Source organism: Coloeus monedula (assembly GCF_965178545.1).
Source record: "Coloeus monedula genome assembly, chromosome: 2".
Taxonomy (NCBI): domain Eukaryota; kingdom Metazoa; phylum Chordata; class Aves; order Passeriformes; family Corvidae; genus Coloeus; species Coloeus monedula.
This window is the reverse complement of record NC_138782.1, coordinates 98728441-98752881: the sequence shown is the minus strand read 5'-3', so window position 1 is coordinate 98752881 and position 24441 is coordinate 98728441. Positions and strand designations below refer to the sequence as shown.

Below are 24441 nucleotides of genomic sequence, written 5' to 3'. Positions count from 1 at the left end.
GCTCAGCTGCTGCATTGAGAACATTCAAAAGTAATTACTTCATTTGATGAATGCTTTTAGGGGATATGATCTTACTCAAGAGAATAAATAATGATAAAGTAGTGAGTAAAGTAACATTTCCCTCCCTATCTTTCTGCAGAATTTGGATTAGGGCTTGTTTGCTTAATTCCAAACCTTTGGCTGTTCAAGTGAGTTTTGCAGGACATGAGAGTAATTCCTTTGGGACCAACCACAATTGACAGAAGGCTGACTGTATGTTCACATGTGCATATATTGAAGTCAAGGCAAGGAGACAGTGAGCTATTCAGACCTTTTTGTAGAGCAATGGAATGCAAGAGCTATGAGAATTTGCATATGTTTGTCAGGCATTTTAGAGAGATCCTTCTCTCATAGCTCTTAAATGAATTAATGACAAGGTGCAATACAACAATATGTTCATTTTTTAACAGTTCACCGAAATGATTCATGGCTTTTTTTGTTGTTTTTTGTAGTCCATGGTTGGCAGTGGAAGTTGGCAAAGAGTCAATGCACAGGTTGCAGTAAAATCTCCTCGCTATGCAGTGTTTGACCTTGCAGAAGGAAAACCGTATGTTTTCCGAGTGTTGTCAGCAAACAAACATGGCATCAGTGATCCATCTGAAATCACAGAACCTATACAACCACAAGATACTATTGGTAAGGTATTAATTGTAAGACATTAATATTAAAAACAATAGATATTTTACAAACTGGAAATAGACAAGTCTCATTAGATTATTATAACTATGATAATAGCAGTCGACTTTATTTGTGTTCAGTTCTGTGATGGATTTAAAAAAGACCAAGAAGCTAAATTTTAGAGATGTCCCTGAATTTGCCTAGAGATCACAAGTCTCCCTACTGAAAACAATAATCAGTATAATGTTAAATTCACTCTTCAGTGTTCTATTAATGTAACATCAAAGCAATAGGTTAATCACTAACTTTGATAACTACATTTTCTTGCTCAGGTAATTATATACTACCTAATTTCCTACAGTTTCAGCTCGATAAGGTAGCCTTTAATTTCTTTCTTAGTATTCTGAGTTGCAAATTACTGCTGGTGCACTATTCCTGTGGAATGCAGATGAGTAGATTTCAGGAAAAGGGGAAGATACAACTACCTAATCAGTGATGATTTTCCAAATGAAAATGAAGTGTTTATCTTGGGGCCACGTTCAAAAATACAAATGAAAATTTAGGGGGTGGTTATTCATCTTGTTTTTCGAATACTTGTTTTGGTTTTGCAGTTTTGCTGATGCCATACATAACAGCTTAATGTGTTGTTAACTGTCACTTTAAGTGCACATATCTTACTAGTACACTTTCTAGTAAAATAAAAAACATTTACAGTATCTGATAAACCATAGTTAAAATTATACTACATACTTTCAGCTCCATCTGTAACTACATGATAAAGAAAAACATCTTTTGCTTTTGTATATTCTTGATTTGATGTCTCATTTATGCATATAAATTATTTAAACCATTCAACCTTCCCCAAGGTAGGGAATAAAACCACTGTATTTATTTCACTTAGTACAGAAAATAAGGTATCCCTTAGGGGTTAATGCAATACCTTCTGCATAACTCACAGCTTTAAGTAAAGCACAAAGCAGAAGATTCTATTTTAAAGAGAAACTTCAGGAGTATTTTCAGAGACAGAGTGTGCCACCTGAGTTAAAATATAGCAGAAACACATGGCTCGTTTAAGTTGCCTGCACTTAGTGTCTGTCATTTGATATTCTTGAGGGTGACTGAGACACCTTCATGGGGATGGCAATCATTGCACAGCAACTATGGGTAGCTTATGAGCAGAAACTAAAGAATGGATGGGGTATCCTAGGCCATCCTAAATGACCCTTAAAATGATGCAATTTAATTGTGTGGTAAAAGTGTATTCAGTTTGAGATTAAAATCTAAATTTAGGTATTTCCATGTAGGTGTCTGCAGGTGCAGTAGATGTCTCTGCTCTCACTGTGGCAATTGGAAGCATTGGCACTGGAAGATAAGTTGGCTGATGTTGCCATGAGTTGCCCCATGTCACTCAGCTATAGAGTGTCTGTTCTGGGGTGAGATGAATAATTTTCAAGACCCTGCCAACCACTGATGGAAGGCTCAGTGTAACCAACCAAAGAGACATCCTTTTCAAATGCTTTCAGTTTGCCATTTCAGAGGACTGTAGGTATTGTCTCCTGAGTCATCTCTGGCAACTCCATGAAGAAGTGACAAAATGGCCCTAAATTAATTTATTTGTGTAACTGAATTAGCCCTAGCTCTTTGACTATAATGGCAGCTTAAGAATATGTGCTTGTAGACACACATTAAAGTCTAAATGTAGGCACATTTATCTCAGACTGAATCAATTTGATCTTACAGATTTATTGCATAAAGTGCGGTAGTGTGTAAGTATTAATCTTTATTCTAATATTGAAAGACTAAGTGGAAAACATGCTGCCTGTTTCATGCCACTTGCAGTTCTCTGCAGTATCAATCTGAGGAAACTAAAATACCTTCAAAAGGCGAGTACTGGATGCCTTTCTTAACCTGTCATGTTAGGTTGAGACATTGCCTCAGTTTCTTACATTATGAAACCTCAGGTAGATATTTTATAGTGTACAGACTGTGTTGGTTCTTACTATGATTTTTTTTTTGCATTTAGATCTCAATATTTCTGGTTCTATTTATGCACATTCATCTGTTTAGATCAATGTAAACCAACAATGATCTTTCATTGCATGTAAAGTAAACTGCATACTATGGTACATTGGGAGAACTGTAGTCAACAGGTTGAAGGAAGATTTACCCTCTTTTTCTTGGTGGTGTTGAGCTTGGTTCTGGAGTATTAGTTCCCAGTTCTGGCTTCCTTAGTCTAGAGGAATGGTTGTAAATTGGAGAGGTCTTCTGGATGGTAGCCAAGATGACCAGGGGATTAGAGATTGTGACTCATGAAGAGAGGTGGATGTACCTGAGCTTATTTAGTTTGAAGATTTACAAAGATGACGGTGTCAAACTTCTCAGCATTGACAAATGACAAATAGAGGCAAGAGCCAAAAATTGTAGCTTAGTAAGTTCATGCTGGATATACTTTTTAATTAGAAAGGTGCAAGGTGCAAGAGTGCAGTGCTGGAAGAGGTTGCACAGGTAAGCTGTGAAATCTCCATTGCCAGAAGGTTTCAAGACTTGGACAAACCCGTGACTGACACACGAGTTTAGTGTTGATGGTCCCACTCTCAGTGATGAGGTGAACTAGATGATCCCCAGAGATCCCTTCCAACCAATGTTCCTATTCTTCTGACATTCATCTAGCTACTTTTAGAGAAATTATTTGCACTCAAATATATGCTTAAAGTTGTCCTGAAAAGTTAATATTTTCTGAATTGGGGTTAACATTAGTTAACTGTGAGACAGTATTTCTTAATCCTCGTGATAACATGTCTCTATAGTTTATATGCATTTCTTACTGACATGGTAATGTACAGGGACATAAGTTGTACATCAACCTCTTATTTCAGAGAGAACTTTTGAGAGTGAACATTTTCTATCTCTATGCTTTTCTCCACACTTGTATTTGAAAAGATGTACTCCTATAATTGACTATCATAAAACCTATATAAAGTCATATAGGTAGGGAGCCTCACAGCTTAGAGCATTCTGAGAAAAAAATAGAAAAATAAATACATTTTTATACACACATATAAATAGGTATCCAGACTTTAAGTGAAAGAAATCTATTAAAATACATGTCATATAACGATAATAACATGGTAGGAGTAGTCATAGCTGTAGTGATTAAATATGACCAAATTATGCAGTGTTTCATCTAGTTCAAATTACTTTTATTTTTATGTATTTCCTAATACTATATGTTTTATCTCTTTTTCTTAGTTTTGCCATCTGCACCTGGACAGGTGGTGGCCACAAGGAATACAAAAACATCAGTTGTAGTTCAATGGGATAAACCAAAACATGAAGAGGATTTATATGGCTACTACATTGACTATTCTGTGGTGGGATCAAATCGCTGGGAACAGAGTAACCATAAACCTATTAAATATAACAGGTATTGATAATATTTCTGTATTTTTGGGAAGTTTGAAAGCCATAGGATATTTTTAAGACATTTTATGTGCTAAGCCATAGGGTTATAATGGAAGGAGAATATTGAATGGATGTGAAGAAAAACACTCTGCTGGGTCTCAGAGCTAAGTTTTCCAAATTGCCAGGCAATTCTCCTCACTGTTTTTTTTCTCCAAGGAGAAACATCTTTTTTCTATTCCATGACTTTGAGTTTTAAAAGCAGATTCTAGAGACATGATTCTGAATGTCTTGGACATGAGTAAGTATAAAATATGTCTTTTTAAGCATGAATTATGCTATGGGGTAAACAGACCTGATTCACATGAGGAAGAGTATGAGAAAGGAGAGGGAATTCTAAAGCTGTATCATAGTCCATGAATAATAGGGCAAAAGGTCAGGCTATTTCTGCTATAAATATGATGGCAAACATGCTTTGGCAGCTGACACAATTATGCAGGAAATCCAAGTGTCCATTCCAGAAACATCAGGGCTCCTTGATCTGCTACCTCTCTGGATAAAAGACTGTAGCCCTGTTTCTAATTCCCTTGTCATGACACTAGCTCTGTTTGAATTTCTGATGATTTCTCACTCCCTCCTGAACATATCAAACTTCATTATGGGATTCTTCAAGCAATTTCCTCTGTGGAAATCATACTTATTTTTATTGGAATCACTCACCAAATGCAAAGTTTAGATATGTATTTTGTATTTTCTATAACAAGCATGTCATTTTGTGTAGTGTATCAGATCAGTTATTGACTGAGTGACTTTGTATTGTGATGAGTCCTTTTTCAAGAAGTCAAGGAATTTGATCAAAAAAAACCTAGAGACCAATTCTTGGTCAAAGGGAGTTGGGAAATCACAAAAATAAGAAAAAACATTTCATTTCTTCATACATGAACATATCTTACAATAGGATAGCTCTAAGTATTTTGTTTAGTACAGTAATTACCTAGAACCTCAGATCAAAACTGAAAACTATTTTTGACAATGACTATAAAAGTACAGTGAAAAATAGAGCTCCTTCCCAGAACAGATTAGAATTTAGTAAGCCAAAGTTCAGAAGGAATATATTATATTTTATCTGAGTTAACCTGCTAGATCAGTACTAGCAATCTAATGAGAATTGTGATTTTTGCTCCTGTGTGCCATCCAATTATATTGTACTACGTCATGTTATTTTATTGCAGTTTGCCTCTTGGAAATATTTTCCTTTGTGAAACAATCATGAAGCTGAGCTTTTTAGTGGACACAACAATTTCATGTTGCAGCATAGAATGGTTCCTTTAAAATATATACTAATATGTGATGCTATCTTTTTAACTCAGGTTTGTTGTTCATGGTTTGGAGACTGGAGAGAAGTATGTCTTCCGTGTGAAAGCTGCAAATGCTGTAGGACTGAGTGAAAACTCACAGGAGTCAGAGGCTGTAACAGTGCAGGCAGCCCTTAGTAAGTGTGGTTCTGTGCAACTCAGCTTCTTGTTTCTCGAATGAGTCACATATTTTCAGCAATCATCTCCTTTGGTCTGATTTGCTATAATAGTATAGCTTGCAGCCATCATGCACATCTGCTTAATGATGTCTATTCTCTGGCATGTGGCTATTCTGGAGAAAATACATTGTTTTATAAAAAAAAGTTATTTATAATGACTGTTAAAATATTGGATAAGATGTGCTGTAATGGCCAGATTGTCTTTTGCTCCTAGGTGGTATCAAAGAAACTTAAATTCTGATTAAGCTGGAAAATAAGTTTCTGAGTGACTTGGAGTGGTGCAAAACAGTTTAGCTGGAATCTGCTCCATTTAGAAGGGTTTCAGTAAGCTTTATTACTGTATGGTTGAACCAAACAGAAAATCCCCTGTGTCTGCTCCATGTTGGAGCACAATCTACCTCCTCAAGTATCCTACAAACAAAATTTCTGTGTAAGATCAGTTGTTCAACCTTCAATGGGAATCATTCATGTTGAGTGAAAGGTTGAATAATTATTTACAACAAAGAGTACACAGATCTGGGCTATCATGGTTCAATTTGAATTTCTGGACGGTTTCAATTCCATACTGAAAAATTTTAAATAGGACACCTTTTCCCCAGAAGAGTGGTCTCTACCTCTTGAAGAAAACCAGTAGACATATTTGTCAGAAATAATCCTCCAAAAGGTTTATAATTCAGGATGGTTAATAGAAAGTACATTTGGATGTTACTGACAAAGTTACTCTATTTGATTTTTTTAGGAGGAAGTGTGTCTCATATGGGTAGGTGGCACATTGACACTAGCACATCTATCACCACGATGTTGTAAATGCACTTACACCTATTTGTCACTGTGTGTTTTGAAGATGAGGGTTGCATGGGTTATATCACCAAACACAGAGCACGTGGATCTTACGCATACTAATGGGATGTGGACAGCTTTTATCCATTTTTGTAGCCTTAACAGGAATTTAGCAGGACTATCTATAGGTGGTTTAAATTTAGCATGGCCAGAATCTTTCTGTAATGTTATTTTAAGACCATTTTCAGGAGTTTGCCATGGTCATTCTTATTTATCAAGAAGTGGCAATAAAAGCAAAGGCCTCATTTTATGACCTCTGAGTACAGCATCATATTTGAAAAAAAAAGAACAAAAGGGCAGTTCTGCTGATTACTATCTGTTTTAAATGGTGATCATTAGTACAGCTACAAGATCAGGGACTGTACTAAGGCCTTTGCTAATGTATTCTCTTCTGAATGAGGTAAGTTACATTCTCTCAAGTTATACTGGTAATTCACCTGAAAGTATCAGATCAGCTTCAGCTGTACTGTTTGAAGCACCCCAGTGTCAAGAAAGGGGTATCTTTGGGCAGACTTTCAAGTATGTACGAAAAATGCAAAACTGCTTGCTAGAAGGTGTACTTGCCTGTAGGAGGGGATTAAAAACCTCAGGAAAAGGGTTTTCTTCATCCTTAGGAAGGTGCCCTGGTGACATTTCTGCTTATGCTACAGAAGGAAGTAGAAGGACATTACTTTTTGCCTCAATACAGCTTAAGTTACTGAAAGTCTAAAGATCCTTCTAGAGGAAAAAGCAGTCACACTCTGAATGAGGCATATAATATCAGGATAGGACAGGAAAACTGGTCACAGATCAGTCAGTCATACGACTCAATTTTATTCAAGTTCATCATCTTTTTTTTTTTTTTAATTGGATGATTGTTACTGTATTCCAGAAGTATTTGAGCAGCTTACTTGTTTCTTAGTAGGAAGAGATCTTCTGACTCATTTCAATCTTTTGGCATAATATTTGGTCTGGAGAGTCTTGCTGGTATTACTATTTCCATACCAAAGGTCATCTATTCCTCCTTGCTACCTTCTGAGAGTTTTAAAACCTTCCATGTTTATATCCAGTGATAAAATGAATGCTGGTTAGCAGCTTTACAACTATTTTGCTATCATTATACTGCCGAGAGCAGTATGCTGCAGAAAACAGAAGCAATATCAAAAGTGCTAAGCAACTTCTACACTGCAGTGTTTTAGACTCTGTTCTAACTCTCGGGTTGCTAATTTCCTTGTAGCTTGTCCTTCATATCCTCATGGTATCACACTTCTGAACTGTGACGGTCATTCAATGACCCTTGGCTGGAAAGCACCAACATACAGTGGAGGTTCACCAATCCTTGGTTATTACATGGATAAACGGGAAGCCAACCATCAAAACTGGCATGAAGTCAATTCTTCCCTTATTACCCGGACGATTTATACGGTTAGTATTTTTTGATCATTATATTTTTGGAGTTGATTTGAATTAATTCTTTGGATTTTTTTTTTTTTAATGGAAAAATTCTTTAAATACTTCAACAAAACTAAGCGCTTCCATTTGGATGCAACAATGTTAAACCTGGGGTAGAGAATCAGTGCTGTCCCCTACTATGAAATTTTAATGTGCATAAGACCATTCAGAATAGAAATTTTTTGAGGGAAAAGTGTGAAGCACATTTTTCACTACGAACAAGATAGCCATAAAATGCTCCACAAGCTATTTTCATTAGTGATCACTTAAGTATCACCACTGTAACAGCATACAGAGAAAGGATGGAAGTGTTTAGCAGGACAGTTAACTGCTGTTTGTGGAACTGGAGACTTGTAAACGAAATGGAGATGGATTGAGAAAAAATATAACTGTCCCTTTTCTTACTCTTAAAATCTGCCTGCAGCTGAAAAATCATGTATATTAATAAGCTTAGCCTTATATCTTGTCACCTCCTTTACAAAGTACCAGTTTTGAAATAAATTACTTCTGGTTACACTTGCAACATATTAAATGTTTCTTAAAAGAGGAAAATTTGGATGTCAGCTTCCCTGAAGAATAGTTAGGGAGATAGGATATAGCAAGTAATCAATCAATCAATCTGATGCTTTTTAAATTAAGTAAAACAATCAGATTTTATTCACAAATTATAAAAATTTTATTTCTGCAAGTCAGCAAATTTCCTGTACCCTTTAGGGCAGAAGTAAGTCTTGCAGGTATTTGACACTAAAGTGGAAGATAATGATGGAGATGAGCTGAGGAAGAATGCTTCTGTCACAGAAGGCAGGCAGCAATACTCAGGTGTGTGCATGCTTGTGACTGATTTTATGACTGGCATCTCTGACATAGCAGATGGAGCATGGACGTTGAGAAATAAAAAAGGGCAGGTAGGATAGGATAGACATGAAAGGGCAAACTGCTTACAATGCTTTCCACATATATTTTTTTTAATGCATTTGTAAACAAATGAGTAATGTAAATTAGGGGCCACCATTCAGAATTTAACTGGATATTTAAGTGTCAGTCCTGCCAGTACCTGTATTTGTGCCTGAAGGTGCATCTTTGTACATTAGTTTGAATGACTAGAATCTGAAATACTGATGGGAAATAAAACCAAGACAGCTTTTAGTAGCACAGAATATTTTATGACATGCTGCAAACAGAGAATGCCCTGAGATATTCATTGCAGCACTGGGAAATCACTGAAGGTTTAACCTTCTCTGATTAAATAATTCTATGGGAACTCCACAAGTATCCTTTCCCTTAATAACCTGGGATTTCAAAATAATTTTTACAGGCTGAGCTGTTATTGGGTCTTGTGGGTCACAGTATATATTTCCTTATCTTCAGGAAATTGTGTCTAAATTATTTTAGTGCCTGACTTTTCAGCGTTACCTTGTTTGCTTTGTTCTTGTATTTGATGCTACCCCATATGTTCGTTACCCTCACATGTTTTTATCATTAAAAAAATTGCACCAAAATCCTTTTTTTATCTCACACTTTCAAAGAGAACTACTTATTCAGGAAAATCTAAAACTGTTTGGTATCTCCACTAGAAATTCTACTCTCAGCTATGTCTTTCTCTTGAGACATATGATTAAATATAATTGTGGGAAAGATTAATATAAGCCATGAAATAGTACTGAGAGGCTCTTTCCTGGAGTTATACCAGCACATGTTGGAACTGACCGGATTGTTTTTTCTTTTAGTTTCCTATTGTTTCCTTTTCTTCCTTGGTCAGTCCACTGTGACCTTTTAAACCAAAACACTATTTGAACTCTTGGTTAAGTGAATGACTTATGAACAGTCATTCACAAACAATGCAGGAAGGTATTTCATTTCAGAACACTCACCCATAAGTGTCTGCTAGTGGTCATTTATTGATTGGGCTCCTTGAACCTTTGCTCTAAACTTTTACAACTTTTCATGCCAATATATGAGTGCTGTTATTCCTAGGATGATGTGACTGAAATGTGGAGAATATATATTATGTTCTATAATATAGAACTCTGCAGTGTGTTTGGTTTAAGGATAAAATTTTCAAATTACATCCTTCAGCACGGTAGTAATGCCTGATAATTAATTAAGCAATGTTTATATTCAAGTATTTATTAAATGAATATAAATAATGGCTTTTGATATATTGAATTGTTTTATCAAATGAAAAAAGGTAGAGGATTTGACTGAAGATGCCTTCTATGAATTCAAAGTTGCTGCTGCAAATCTGATTGGAATAGGTCAACCTTCAGATCCCAGTGAGCATTTTAAGTGTAAAGCTTGGACTATGCCAGAGCCTGGTAAGTCTATTAGTTCTTCATGAATCTCAGTTCAGTATAAAATCCTTGAAACACAGCCACAGAGTGCCAGCCAAAATCTGCAGGGTGTCTTTTGCTCAATTTCTTCCATACTACCTGTTGAGATTGCTCTTGCTTCTGAGATCTGTTAAAAGTTACCACCACACCTCCAGTGATGACATTGAGTCTCCTGGGAAATAGATGACCTTTACTTAGCTTGTTGAGTTCCCTTTTTCACTGCCCTCACCAGCTCAGAACAGTGTTGAGCCTTTAGTCTATGTATCTCTACCACCTCTTCAAGCCCTACAAGCTCCACCTCACACTCACCACCTGTACAATATCTCTGCACCATAAATGCAGTCTACTAAGAATATTCCTGGAGTTTCAGACTCCAAAACTATGTTAGCTTTTGGTCATAAATAACACAAAAGAGGGGCCTGTTTCTTGACATAGAGACAAGTAGCCCAGCTAGTCTCCTAGACTCAAATAACATGCCCATGTATGTGTGTTTCCTCTAGATTGTACCTAGGTGTTACCTGAGAGATTATTATTAGCCAGGTGTTAGGACAACTGTGCTAACAAACATACAGTAGGAATGGCTGTGTGCTAGTACTCAGACCCTGTGTCTGGGTTGTCTGTAGTTTAACAGTGTAGATGTAGCTGAAGACTATTAATTATAGTTAGAAGTACTTTGAATTTAGGACCCTCACCAAAAAGAAGTTAAACTGTAATCTACCTCATGTAAGCATATACATTTGTTATGTAATACATAATATAATACATAATATGCTATGTATATGTTATATGCTATATTTGTACATAATATATATTATATAATATTTTTAACATAAAAAAAATGTTAAACATCTAAAGAATTAGTCCCCCCCAGCAGTGCTCAAAGCCCGTAAATAAGCCATAAAAGGGTTTCTGAAGGTCCATTCTGCATATTTTATAACACTGTAACGCTGTTACTCATACTGAGCAACATATTTTCTAAAGCCATTTCTGATGTCTGGGCTGATTTGCTTAAACAAAGTGTATTACAAGTACAGCCCATAGTGAAAACACAGAGACCCACCACTTTAAAATAGTTCTACTTTCTTTTTCCACAAACACTGTAAAATACTGCTGTGTTGTTATATTGAATTCTATATATGACTTTGAGCTTTGATATATACCTAAAAATCCACTCTAATACTTGTATATGTCATCAGGAGCTGTCTGACACTTAAAGCATCTGTTCCATGCCGGAACAGTTATTTTCTCAGTAAAGAAAAGAACCGCACAAAACTCCTAAAATTGGATTTGTAAAACTATCAAAATTACTAGTGAGGTGGCATGAGGTGGCAGGGAAATTTCAGTTTTCTTTTCTATGCTATAAGTAGAAGGTAGTTCTTACCTGGAATTCAGTAAGATCATGGAATTGTTTATGAGGAGAGACTCTCAAATGTCGTCTAGTCCAGCTGCTCACTCACTTTCAGGTTACCTATACCTATCTCTTTGACAGAGGCTTGTCTAATGCACCTTTAAAGTCTTCTCATGAAAAGTCCAGGTACTTTGGACAAGAACCAAAGTAATCTTCCTAATCTTGCTGCTTGCAGTTTAAAAGTTTCTCTTATATTCCTGAATTTTTCTTCCTGCAACATTCCCTTTAGATCATGTATTCCTTATTGCTATTTAAAAGAATTTTTTGTTCTTCTTCTAACTTTTTCTTTTCTAGTTGGTTCATTTCTTTCTTGAATGGCAGTGCACAGACTGGAGATACTACTCCAAATAAAGATTTTTCAATGCTGAATAGAGAAACTATAACTCCACCTTCTGAAAGGCATTTTCCTGCTTACAAATCCCCTTCTATTTGCCCTCTAAAACAAAAATTACACAGTTAAGTTCCAAGTTTAGTCCTTTTTAATGCCCATATTCTTTTTCTGAAAAGCTGTTTGTCTTTATTTTTTATAGCTAAATTCTTCAGAGTTATAAATCTTACCATATGGATTTAATGACAAAATTGTCAATAACAAAATGTTTAATCTCCTGACTTTAACTCACTTCATGTTAGCTACATTTTCTTATACTCTTGTAATATTTAGTGTAAGTGCATCCTCATTTGAACAATTATTTTTCTTAAAGAAGTGATCTATGATTTATGGTCTCTACAGTGTTTTCAAAACATCATTGGAATTATGTAGTGTGTAAAGAAGTGAAGATTATCCTTCATTTTAAATGATAGATAAAGAGATAACAAAACCACTACAAGCCAAGACCATTGTCCTCTCCCTAAAAAAACCCAAATATCCAAACCTGTTAAATATTTCACTAGCCTTTCTTAAAATACATTTTTAAACAATAGCTTTACAATAATGAAAAGAAATAATTGAGATTTAAAACTGGGAGAAAGAGCCTGACCCTCTTCTGTGACTTACTAAAGACACTGAGGACTAATGTAATGTGACTGCAAAATACTCCCAGTGTCAACAAAATATTCTTCCACTTTTTGATATAGAAAGAAGGTTTCCTTAGAAAGGCCAAAACCTTTTGCAGGATTTCCAGCATAAGTGATGGATTCCTTGCCCAGAGTCTATAATTATTTCATCCTTCTGCAGAATTTTAGTCTTACGTGTCGCTGTGAGTTTCTGTGAGCTAGCAATGATAGTTAATGAATTGTCTTACATTGCTTTAAATAAAAAGAAATGTACGGGGTCTCAGAATCCTCAGAATAGAACGTGCTTCATTACCCTTTTCCTTCTACTGTCTAGATTCCTACTGGGTCCATTTGACAGTGGAATTTTAATTATCTGTGGATATATAGACATTTAGATTGGGATTTTTAAAGAGCCCTGAGGGAAGGCTTTAGGTGCCTTGAAAATGGCAGTCTTTCCATGAGAAATCTAATATTTATCCTTATAAGGTCTGTAACAGGTATTCAATATGCTTTTCTGAAATGTGTTTACCCACTTCGGAGAAAAACTTTTCTAAAGGTTTGGATTTTTCCCCCCGCCCGTATATTTGCTGAATATCATCCTTTACAGATTTTATGTTCTTTCATCACTGGTTAACATCATGTAGGCTGGAAAGGTAATCAGAGTTATTTGTAAGGCTTTCCACTCTTTATTATTATTATTATTTTAAATGGTAAGATGTGTTATAGGGAAAATCAGTATCTTGAAAACTGAGAAAATCCTTAAGTCTCAAGTTAATCCTTAAGTCTTCATCTTTCCTTGCTCTGCATCTGCAGCACAAGAAGCAAGCTACATAATTTGACTGAATATGAGTATTTTGTCATGGGTATTTTGACTATGGTAGGAAATTGACATGATTATGCCTTTACATTGATATTTATTTACTAGTGTAAAAAGTATCAAGAGTATAGTAAAAAATAATTACTATAAGTTAGACTGAATGGCACTTGAACAGTTAGGTGAAGGAGAAGGAAAGTATAGTAGGGAAAAACCTAGTACCTGCAAACATATAAACTCTCACTTATTTGTAGAGTATCAGGATATTTTTGGCTTAAATATTTCTCCTGCCAAGTATCATTCATCCTGAGAAGTTCCTCTTGGCTGCAGCTACCTAGTTCACAATAAAAAAAAATTCTTCTGTCAGGGAACAAGAAGCCTGATCCAAAGTCCCTTGGTGCCACTGAATTTTGGATTATTTTGAAAGATCATGGCTCACGTATAGTAATGAAAAAATAAAAATCCTGATGTTAAATTATGAACCTGAATCAGGCTCAGTGAAGCAACTTTGATGTGGGGCTGGTGAGTTAACTAAGAGACAAGAAGCCTCTCTTGCTTGTTGGAAAGTCTTAAACTGCATGGATTTTTCCACATGATTAACTTTCCCTTAAAAGAGAGCTACTGAGATCTAGCTAAGCAAGTATGCTTCAGAATACTAATGTCACTCACTGTGTAAGGCAGGTACTGCAGTATACAGCCATGAGGGGAAAATGACCTAAATACCACATACACCAGCTGTATTGTAAAGGCTGAAGTTTTTGAAAGCAAGTACAGTCAAAATTATAGTGGTACGCAAAACTTCATTATATTGAAGTGAATTTCCAATACTTGAAATATTTTAGGTCCTGCCTATGGTCTCATGATATGTGAAGTTAGAAATACATCAGTGGTTCTTCTGTGGAAAGCTCCTGTGTATGAAGGCAAAAGCCCTATTACTGGGTATTTAGTGGACTATAAAGAAGTAGATGCAGAAGACTGGATCACTGCTAATGACAAACCTACTTCAAAGCGCTATCTTAAGGTAACATTTTAATTAATTAATATTAATATAAATATTAATATAAAACTGAGTATTAAAAGTTCTTATTGAGTACAAAAAGGATATATATTTGAACAAAAAAGATATGTATTTGAACTTTGGCTTCTGCTAATATCTTCATATAAGTAAACAAAATAACTTCAATTGTTTTTTAAATTGACTTTGCCCTTTATCTTGTTTAAGGTCACTGATTTACATGAGGGCCATACCTATGTTTTTAAAGTTCGTGCAGTGAATGATGCTGGGGCAGGCAAGTCATCTGAGATATCTGAACCAGTGCTTGTTGAGGAACGGCCAGGTAAAATGAACTGTTTAATCTCCTCTGCTTCTAAAATACTATAATACTTGGAATTGAGTTCAATCAATCTAATTTGATATTGTATCACATATAAGTATTTCAAGAATTAAGAAGCTCTTAGCCTTAAAACTTAAAGAAAAAATCATGTAGATACAGATATAGTGATAAGAATTTGTTCCTTACTGTAGGAGTTATTTGATAATCAGGTATTTTGGTTTTTATTCGAACAAGGTGCAACTTGGTGTGACAACACATTTTTTAAAGCTTCAGGAATGATAATAAAATTGATTTATTTAAACTTTTTGTGTGTTCTCATATTCAGTTATATCTTATTGGTTTTTTTCTCAATAAGCATTTATTAGTATTAACATTCCTTTCTTGCGTGTAGAGTAAGAAACTTACTAGCATGTGTTGCCTAGTCAGCGTATGACATAAACCTGCTCTAAGACCTGCTAATAAAATCAGTATCTTTTAGGATAAAATAGGTGCGGGCTTTATAAATTTATGATTTGTACCTTGAAAGAAAAATGCAGCCTTGACATTTGAGTTGATTCCTATTTTGCAGGAACAAAAGAAATATATTCAGGTGTGGATGATGAGGGTAATATTTACCTGGCTTTTGAGTGCAAAGAAGCTACAGATGCATCTCATTTTGCATGGGGTAAATCTTATGAGGAGATTGATGATTCTCATAAGTTTAAGATTGAAACAGAAGGAAATCAGTAAGTCATGCCAGTCTACCAAAATATTAGAAAATTTTCATGTTAAAATTCTTGACACGGGATACTGAGCTAATTATATTCTTCTTCATTAATGATTTTAGTTCTAAACTGTACTTCAAAAATCCTGATAAATCAGATGTGGGAACTTACTCTATCTCAGTTAGTGACACAGATGGGGTTTCCTCCAGCTTCGTTATGGATGATGAAGGTAAGGTCCTTATAATTTCAAGTCTTTCTTCATTGTATTGCCTCAAGTGCACTGAAAATTGCCCAAGAAAAAAAAGAACCCTACAACTCTCACATTATTTTCTATGCATTAAGAAAAAACAAAAAAGAACACACTGCAGTCTTCGTGTGATTACTTATTTTTCTGATTATCATAATAATGAAAGCTGAGGTAACTTCAGGCAATATTTTCTAGATAAAGATAAAAAACATGGCAAATTAGAATTGTTTTCTTTATGCTGGGATTGTAACGATGTTTGCAAATATACCTTACACTTTCAGTTGTGCTTGAGGCTCCAAATGCAGTATCTCATAATCAAGATGCAGGAAATTAGTGAGAAAAAGGAAGATGCTTTAAAAAGATCTAAATACATTGGGTCAAATTATCATATAGTGTACATTTATGTTAGTTTTGCTGTATTTCATTGTAGCTATTTTGTTTCATTGGCATTGCAATTAATTTGCTTTAGTCTGACTTTGCTCTATCATTGAGAAATGCTGACATAAAAAGCAAAGAGGAGAGTTTATTTTATGCAAAATAAAAATTACTTTGGTGTTTCCCAGTCCTCAGCTGTAATTGCTATGCCCAGTTCCTCAAGTATTGAAATCCCTCTGCTTCTCATCCTAATAAGCCATTTATGGAGAGGAGATGAGACTAAGCGGGAGTCTGATAGAAGGCAGGACTATTATCACAGTGAGAAACATGTCAAACCACCCTTTCCAAGTAGGTGTTGAGAAGAAATCCATGTTCAGATTAAAAAAAAAAAAGATTCTTCAGGACATGGAAGATTTATGAGGACTCTTAGTCATTAGTTATGACCAATATGTGCTTTGTAATTTTCCATTGCATTTAATCATGAGAATTGCCATTTGACTAAGTTTTGAAGCATCACTCTGAAATCACACTGTAGGTCTTGTCACCATCAGATCTACCTTTGAAGTTTTTTTTGTATAAGAGCACTGAAGGTGTTTCCCACCCCATACTTGCCTATGTCTTTCCTGATCATATGTCACTCAAAATTACAATTTTATTTGTACTGGATCCCTGCACAAGTATCAGATTTTGCGTCTTAGCACTGAAAACCATTATTTCACTGCCCATTTTCTCTCTCAACAGCTATAGATTCTGCAATTTTGCAAAATCCTCTATCATGTCATAAATCGATGCTAATTTTCTCTGGTCTTTACATTATCTGTAAATTTGGAATAGGCAGTAATGTTCATTTTCCAAATCTTTATTGGTAATGACTATGATAAATAGGATTAGTATGAAAATCTAAAAAACTGAATTCTAGACTCTCGAACAGCCCTCTTGAGGATCAAGTGCATTCACTAGAACTTTCTGTTTTGTTTTCAGACTAACCTGCACTTGATCTTGTTTTCTGCCACAGTAAAACAAGAGTTTTAGGAATAGTGTGAGAAAGGAAGTCAGCAGATAAAGGAACCTTGTACACTGCTTGGAAGCTATTGTTTCCCATCTTTCTTTTGTATTGCTGTTTTCAAAGTTTAAAATAGATTTTGGGCTTTGTTTAGATTCCCTTGCATAAGAGAGTATACACTAAAATGCATGCAATAGGAGCGTTTGCCAAATCCATGTATCAGAATTTAAATATTTTATGAAGCATTGTGTATTCATATACAAGCTTTAAGGAAATAACTTTGCTGATGCTTATACTTTCGTTGACATTCATTTGCTGTCTGTATTTTTTCAGAATAAATTAAAACATGGACATTTTTCTTATTTTCAGAGTTTGAACGTTTGATGGCATTAAGCTATGAAATAAAGAATCCAAGTAAGTTGATCTGAATTTATTGGATACTTCTAGAAGGAATATAATTACATACCAATGACTGGAGTCCCAAAAAGATTCTTCCTGAGACAATGGCAACTTCATTTTTCATGGCAGCTTCATTTACCGCGGAACACCTAGCTTCCTTATCTTTTAGTTTGTTTGGAAGAATATTAGTTGACATCAATAAAATCATTGTTCCTAAATGTCTTTTAACTTTGACAATAGATTACAGATTGTTACTAGGATTACCAAATCCTTACACAATGTACATACAGTAAGTAAATTCTCTTCTCCCTTTGAGAAATTAATTAAAAAATCAGTCAAAGGTTGCATTAGAGGACTCTTCCCTGCTTAAAATTTATTCTATATCCAGAAATCCATAAATAATAAGGAAATTTACTAACATTTTGCTATGATATTCCTATTTCTCACAAGGTTTCATGCATTATTGACTTTTGATTCTTTTCTTTTTGTAGCAATACCACTGAAATCAGAATTAGCTTATGAGGTTCTTGATAAAGGAGAAGTTCGTTTCTGGATTCAGGCTGAAAGCTTATCTCCAGATTCTACTTTCAGATTTGTTATTAATGATAAAGAAGTCGAAAACAGTGATGTAAGTACATATTGAGTACTGACATAAGTGATTTTATTTAATAAACCTGCAGGTTTCTATTATTATCATAGAATCATAGAGTAATTTAAGCTGGAAAACACCTTTAAAATCATGGGTTCCAACAGTTAACATAACACTGCCAAGTCCACCACTAAACCATGTCCCTAAGGGCCACATCTGCCATCACCATGGTTGAGTCACCATCACCATCACCTCCAGGGATGGTGACTCAACCACTTCCCTGGGCAGCCTGGTCCAGTGCTTGAAAACCCTTTCAGTGAAGAAATTTTTCCTAATAGCCAATCTAAACTTCCTTGGTACAGCTTGAGGCCATTTCTTCTTGTCCTATTGCTTGTTACTTGGGAAAAGATACTGATCCCCACCTGGCTGCAATCTCCTTCAGGCAGTTGTAGGGAGCACTATGGTCCCCCCGAGCCTCTGTTCCTCCAGGATAAACCACCTCACCTCCTTCAGCTGCTTCTCATCAGACTTGTTCTCCCAAACCTTCACCAGCTCCATTGCCCTTGTCTGGACACACTCCAGCACCTCAATGTCTTTCTTGATTGAGGGGCCCAGAACTGGGCACAGGATTTGAGATGTGGCCTCATCAGTGCAGAGTACAATCACTGCCCTGGTCCTGCTGGCCACATTACTGCTGATAAAGGCTAGGATGCCCATGGCCCTCTTGACCTCCTGGGCATATGCTGGTGGCTCATGCTCAACCTGCTGTTGACCAGCATCCCCAGGTCCTTTCCCACTGGGCCACTTTCCAGCAACTCCTCCCCAAACCTGTTGTGCTGCCTGCAGTTGTTTTGACCCAAGGGCAGGACTTGGCATTTGGCCTTGTAGAACCTCACACAGCTAGTCTCGAGCCATCTATTCAACTGGTCAAGATTCCTCTGCAGAATCTTCCTATCCTCCAGCAGATCAACATTCCCACCCAGCTCAATACTTTCCTCTAGATCATTGATAAAGATATTAAATAGGATTGGCCCCACTGCTGAGCCCAGGAGAACATCACTTGTGATATCCACCAACTGGATTTAACTCCATTCACAACCACTCAGGCCCTGGCCATCTAGCCAGGAACCAGTGCACACATCCAAGCTGTGAGCAACCAGTTTAATCAGGAGAATGCTGCGGGAAACAGTGTCAAAGGCTTTACTTAATTCCAGGTAGACAATATCCACAGCCCTTCCTCATCCACTAAGTGGGTCACCTTGTTGCTGAAGGTTATCAGGTCAGTATAGCAGGACCTGCCTGTCACAAGCTCATGCTGGCTGGGCCTCACCTCCTGGCTGTCCTGTGAATGTTGCTTGGTGTCTCTCAAGATGTATCCACTTCTTAATATCCCCTGGCACTGAGGTCAGGCTGACAGACCTGTAGCTCTCCGGATCCTATAGTGCCTTCATGTCATGTTATTAGGATGTGATAATACCTGAAAGGAAGGCCAATCTTTAACTCAAATATTTTTTGCAGTACAGAATTCCTGTTTCAGTGTGAGCCTATTCATACTGGAAAAAGAGTTGGACTCTCTCTATCCATTTTCGGTAACTAGATGATCAACAGCCAAACAGGAGAATTTACACACAGACCGGTGTTAAGCACAAATATTTTAGAAAAATGCCTTAAGGAAAAGGCTGCTTCAAGTACAGTTTTGGATTCTGTCCAACAAGACATCGTTCTCTGAGGCTCATATTACTAGTTTTACATATAATGTGGAAGGCACTTGACAATGCAGCAATGTTCACAGACTTTAAATTTTTATACAGCATCACTTTCTATTTTGTTTTTAAAATTTTGGCTTAGAAACTGGGCATTGAACAGCTACATAGAGATGAAAGGGTAGGCCACCAGCTTCCTGCATTTTTATAGCTCTAGGAAGACCTCTCATATAAAGGGGCATAAAAAAGCTCTCAGATTGGGCTGAAAAGAAAGCAAGGTCATACCTTTGCAGGGGAAGAGTATTGTTCATCTACAGGCCATAAGCACAGCACTGGAAATACGTTTTCCTGTGAAGAATTAATCTCCAGTGCAGCTGTTTGAAAGATTCAGTTTATTCCTGAGAATGCAAATCCTGGTTTGGGTCAGAGAAGTTTTATCAGCATTTTTATACCATAGAAAAGCAAAGAGCATTTACTTTAATTACATATTGACAAGTGGAAGAAGTAGTATTTCTGAGTAAAATACTTCTCTTTTTTTCTTGCTTTAAGAAGTAATAAACCATAGAACTGAAAACCTGAATATTCATGCCTAAGATGTATTTAATTGACAATACTCTGTCTTGGCAAGGATCATGGAAAAGAATGAGCTATTTTTAGTTCGCATATGTTTTGGAAGTGTTGACATCAGAGAAAGTCTTGAAATGAAGCTGCATTATTTCACCTCTTTAATTAGTAACCCACAGGTGACATTTATTTTTGGAGACAGATGATATTTTTGTGGAAAGTCACATAAAAGCCTAATATTTATGATGCCCATAAAATCATTGAACTTCATCTTGCTGCATAATGGCAATAGTTAGAATCCTAATTGCACTCTAAAACCTGTCTGGAGACTGGGCTACAGTCACTGAACATGTTCAATAGACCATTATGCTGGTGAATTGTGGCCTGATTCTTGACATTGGCTGAAGCGATAAATTTTTCCTGCTAGGTCCTAAGAGGGAGTGTTTTTCGTAAGATTTCAAAATAAGCTGAAAATGAAATGAACTGAGCCCCATTTACTTAGATTTTATTTTGATATTTTAATATTTCATTTAATAAAAGTAGGAAATTTTAAAAAAGTGTGATAATGAATCAGATTAAAACATATGTCTTGCTTTATTTTTTTAACTTTTCTGCTTCTGGCAAAATTTAATTAATGTTCTCCCTGGGAACTCATGAAGTAAATGCCAGTGTGGTCCTTCACCTCTGTGGGCAAGAGACTGTAAGCAAGAATTTTACTTTTGCACATTGAAGTTTGCACTTTTTGATAGTTTGGGTAGGTTTATTAATGCTCTTTTTAACTTTCCTCACCTATCACTGTAACTCTTACAGATGAACTCTTACATAAGTAGATTTTCTACTTAGTTTCCCAGTTGATTTAATCTTGTCTTGTTCTTTGACATTGTATCTTTCTTTTCACTATGTATGGTAAATTGCGTATCCAAATTAACATGTGTATCCCTTAAAAAATTATTATCCTGGTCAATCTGTTGGCTGACTGCTTTGTTAATTACATATCTTTTCTTTTTCTTCATTCTTCTGTTACCTGGCTAAGACTTAAAGGATTTATAGATTTGAAAATGCCAGTACTGAATGGTAAATTTCTTGAGTATGTCTACACTGTTCTTCCAGATGTGTAATCCATACAACAGTGAGTCTATTTTTGAGGCTGGGCAAGACATGTCCCTTAAAGCTAAAGCAGATACCTCTGTGGCGTCATTCCTACTACTTTTGGATCTTAGGGAACTTAGGGGTTCTTTAATTTCAGTAAGATCCTAGAGAATTTAATAAGTGGCATTTTTACTAGCTTTTTTTACGTTTCTTCTTTCGTCTCATCCCCTAAACTTTATCTCTCTGTTACTTTAGAATCATTTTTTACTTTTGGAGACCAATAAACAGGTTTATCAAAACATTCTCTTTATAAGACATCATGTCTCCTTTTAACAGTATGTATAATACCCTTGAAAGTAACAGGGCTTTTAGTAATTCACTGAATAAAAGAGGATATTAGTAAAATATGGTTGTATCTAAAACAGAACCTGCAAATTCAAAACACATATTTTGCAAAGATTGTCCAATATTTGCCTACAATTTTCTGTTTCCATGATGATGCTTGCCAATAATTAATCTTTCTGGAATATTTAATAGAAAGCAAACACATAAAGGACACAAACACTGAAAAGCATATTTAACTTTGAATTCAAGTCAATATTTGGTGTTTTGTGTATTCTGCAAACACTTAAATACGTAACCATATGTTCTGACAGAGTTATACCTCTCTTTTGCTGGACTTGGCAGATCCTTTTTGGTTCCCAGAAGCTCTGTTGGGTTTGCACAAGCTACTTTTCTCATGGTCTTTTGCTTTAGGGTTCTTTGAAAATTACACCTAGCATTAAATGAGAAAATCATCATACCCTTCCAAGATTAACTATTTTTACTAAGAAAATGAGATCCACTACTGACTACTACGTATGTCTCAGATATTTAGTAGGGATGACTTTTTGGATTTGGTGTGATAGATTTATTTGAAGATCCATATTTGTGTCGAGAAACATAATATTTCCAGTTGTTTCTGGACTCTGCTAGGAATTGCGCTTCTGCCTAGAAAACCCCCTTGTTGAACTGGAAGCTGTAATGCAGCTAAAGGTGGGCTGGTAGGCTCTCCTTCAAATACGCCCAATGCCATAAACTATTGTTTTCAAATACAAACCATCCATATTATGATGACTCGAAGATTCCAAATGCAGCTGCACACAGCGGTTTCTGTCATCACTGGGATCTTGTTGTACAACAGTAAATAAAATCACAGTCCTCTTTCCTTAGTTTGCAATTAAAAGGACATGAAAATGGTTGACTGTGGAGGCAGGAATATAAATCATAATTTATTCAATAGGAATTATAAGTAATTTGCACTATACTAAGGAACTTATTTCTTTATTTCAGAGGCATAAAATAAATTGTGACCGTCCAAATGGCATTATAGAAATGGTGATGGAAAAATTTACAATTGACAATGAAGGTACCTACACAGTACAGATTCAGGACGGAAAGGCCAAAAACCAGTCTTCATTAGTTCTCATTGGAGATGGTATGTTCATTGAAACACTGAAACATTGAAACTTTGATGAAGAAATGAACTTCAATTATTCTTTGAGTAATTTTGTGACTAACTCATTTTTCATTCACCTCTTCTAAAATTTAGCTTTCAAGGGAGTATTGGCTGAGTCTGAGCTCCAACGAAAGGAATTTCTCAGAAAACAAGGTAAGACAGAGCAGATTGGTGACTTTAGGCGCAGTTTACAGCTAACGATTTATTCCTGGTCAATACTAAGTGCTTACAGTTTCCATTCTTTATTAGAAGATGAGTATATTGTACAATTTTAGGAGACACCTGATCCCTTGGTGGTTCTTATTTTCCAACATTGTCAATTTGTGACAGAACCTTCACTAAGTAGAGAAAAATTGAAAGTTCTCACAAAAGGTTATCTTTGCTCAATATTCATGAGAAATGTGCCTAATGTAGGCTCTGATCCAACAGAACATTTAATTACATTTAGTTTTAAGCATACAAGTTGTCTGTTCAATACAATTGACAGAAGAGTAGACAGCCAAGACAAGTGGTACCAGACAAGGAAGATTAAAAGCTTGACCCTATAGTTTCTATCCAGGCAAAATTCCAGGAACTAAATGTATATTTGTTGCATAGTTGCTATACAGCTGTAGAGTTTGTTATATGCTCGTTATCTATTTTGCTTGCAGCTGAACGAAGAAATTACTATTGGATACCTAATTCAGTATTCTATCCCTGTGAAATCCTTAAAAAATCGAGCTTGAGTTCTAGTTTGTAATTTTCACTTGGCACATGGCTTTCAGGATGAAACTAACAATAATAATTAAAAATATTTTCCTAAATAGCTTAGGTAAGCTTCTGTACAAAAGTAATGTAATTCTATTTTTTTGTTTAAGGTTGTTTAGAACTGATTGAAGAAAAAAATTACACCACTTACAGCATAAACTGACAAAATCTTTCAATTCTCAATGATTTAAGTGAAAGTCTTGAACTTTCTAGGTTTGGGTATTGGAATTATGGGCCCTGATATTGCTGACACAAAGACATATATATTTATTGAGATAAGTAAACACAATAATTTTATAAAGGCTACATATGTCAGCAAGTTTTCATCAGGATATTTTTCTTTGCAGAATTGGAACCTTAGTGGGGAAACAGAGTATTTTCTGTTTTGCTTGTAATATTTAATAGATTTTTAAACTTTACATTATTTGGGAAAGACATTGTCTGTCATGGGGTTGTTGCTTTTACATTAAATACATTATTTGTACATTTGTTTGTAGCTACTTTGTTTCTTTCCTCTGCTTAGTTGGCAATTTGGCACAACGGTATTCAGTAAACTGATTTCTCTCACTCACCATTTTACATTTTGGAATATTACGTGATTCATACCGAGACGAGACTCAGGTTTCTAACCTCTCATGTAGACACTGGGTCAGTATGATAAAAACTTGCAGGATTTTCCTTCTAGTGCATGGGTAGTCCAGGAGTTCCCTCTTGCTCTGGTGTAAGGATGTTGTAATTGTCATCCTTTTTCTTTCTTTCAGTGGATCTTTCTGATATTCTTCG

The 24441-nt window shown here is 35.7% G+C and overlaps 1 protein-coding gene across 1 annotated transcript in view; it reads left to right on the top strand.

The window, feature by feature from the left end:
• The window catches only part of MYOM2 (myomesin 2), a 76718-nt gene that overhangs the window by 35738 nt on the left and 16539 nt on the right, over nt 1–24441 (top strand). Inside the window, exons 16-28 of the mRNA XM_082303316.1 lie at nt 492–675; nt 3907–4081; nt 5427–5548; nt 7647–7834; nt 10050–10176; nt 14249–14427; nt 14629–14743; nt 15309–15465; nt 15567–15673; nt 17439–17483; nt 17960–18096; nt 22746–22890; nt 23005–23064. Of these exons, the coding sequence (XP_082159442.1) occupies nt 492–675; nt 3907–4081; nt 5427–5548; nt 7647–7834; nt 10050–10176; nt 14249–14427; nt 14629–14743; nt 15309–15465; nt 15567–15673; nt 17439–17483; nt 17960–18096; nt 22746–22890; nt 23005–23064 (1741 nt within the window). The remainder of the gene's footprint in view (nt 1–491; nt 676–3906; nt 4082–5426; nt 5549–7646; nt 7835–10049; nt 10177–14248; nt 14428–14628; nt 14744–15308; nt 15466–15566; nt 15674–17438; nt 17484–17959; nt 18097–22745; nt 22891–23004; nt 23065–24441) is intronic.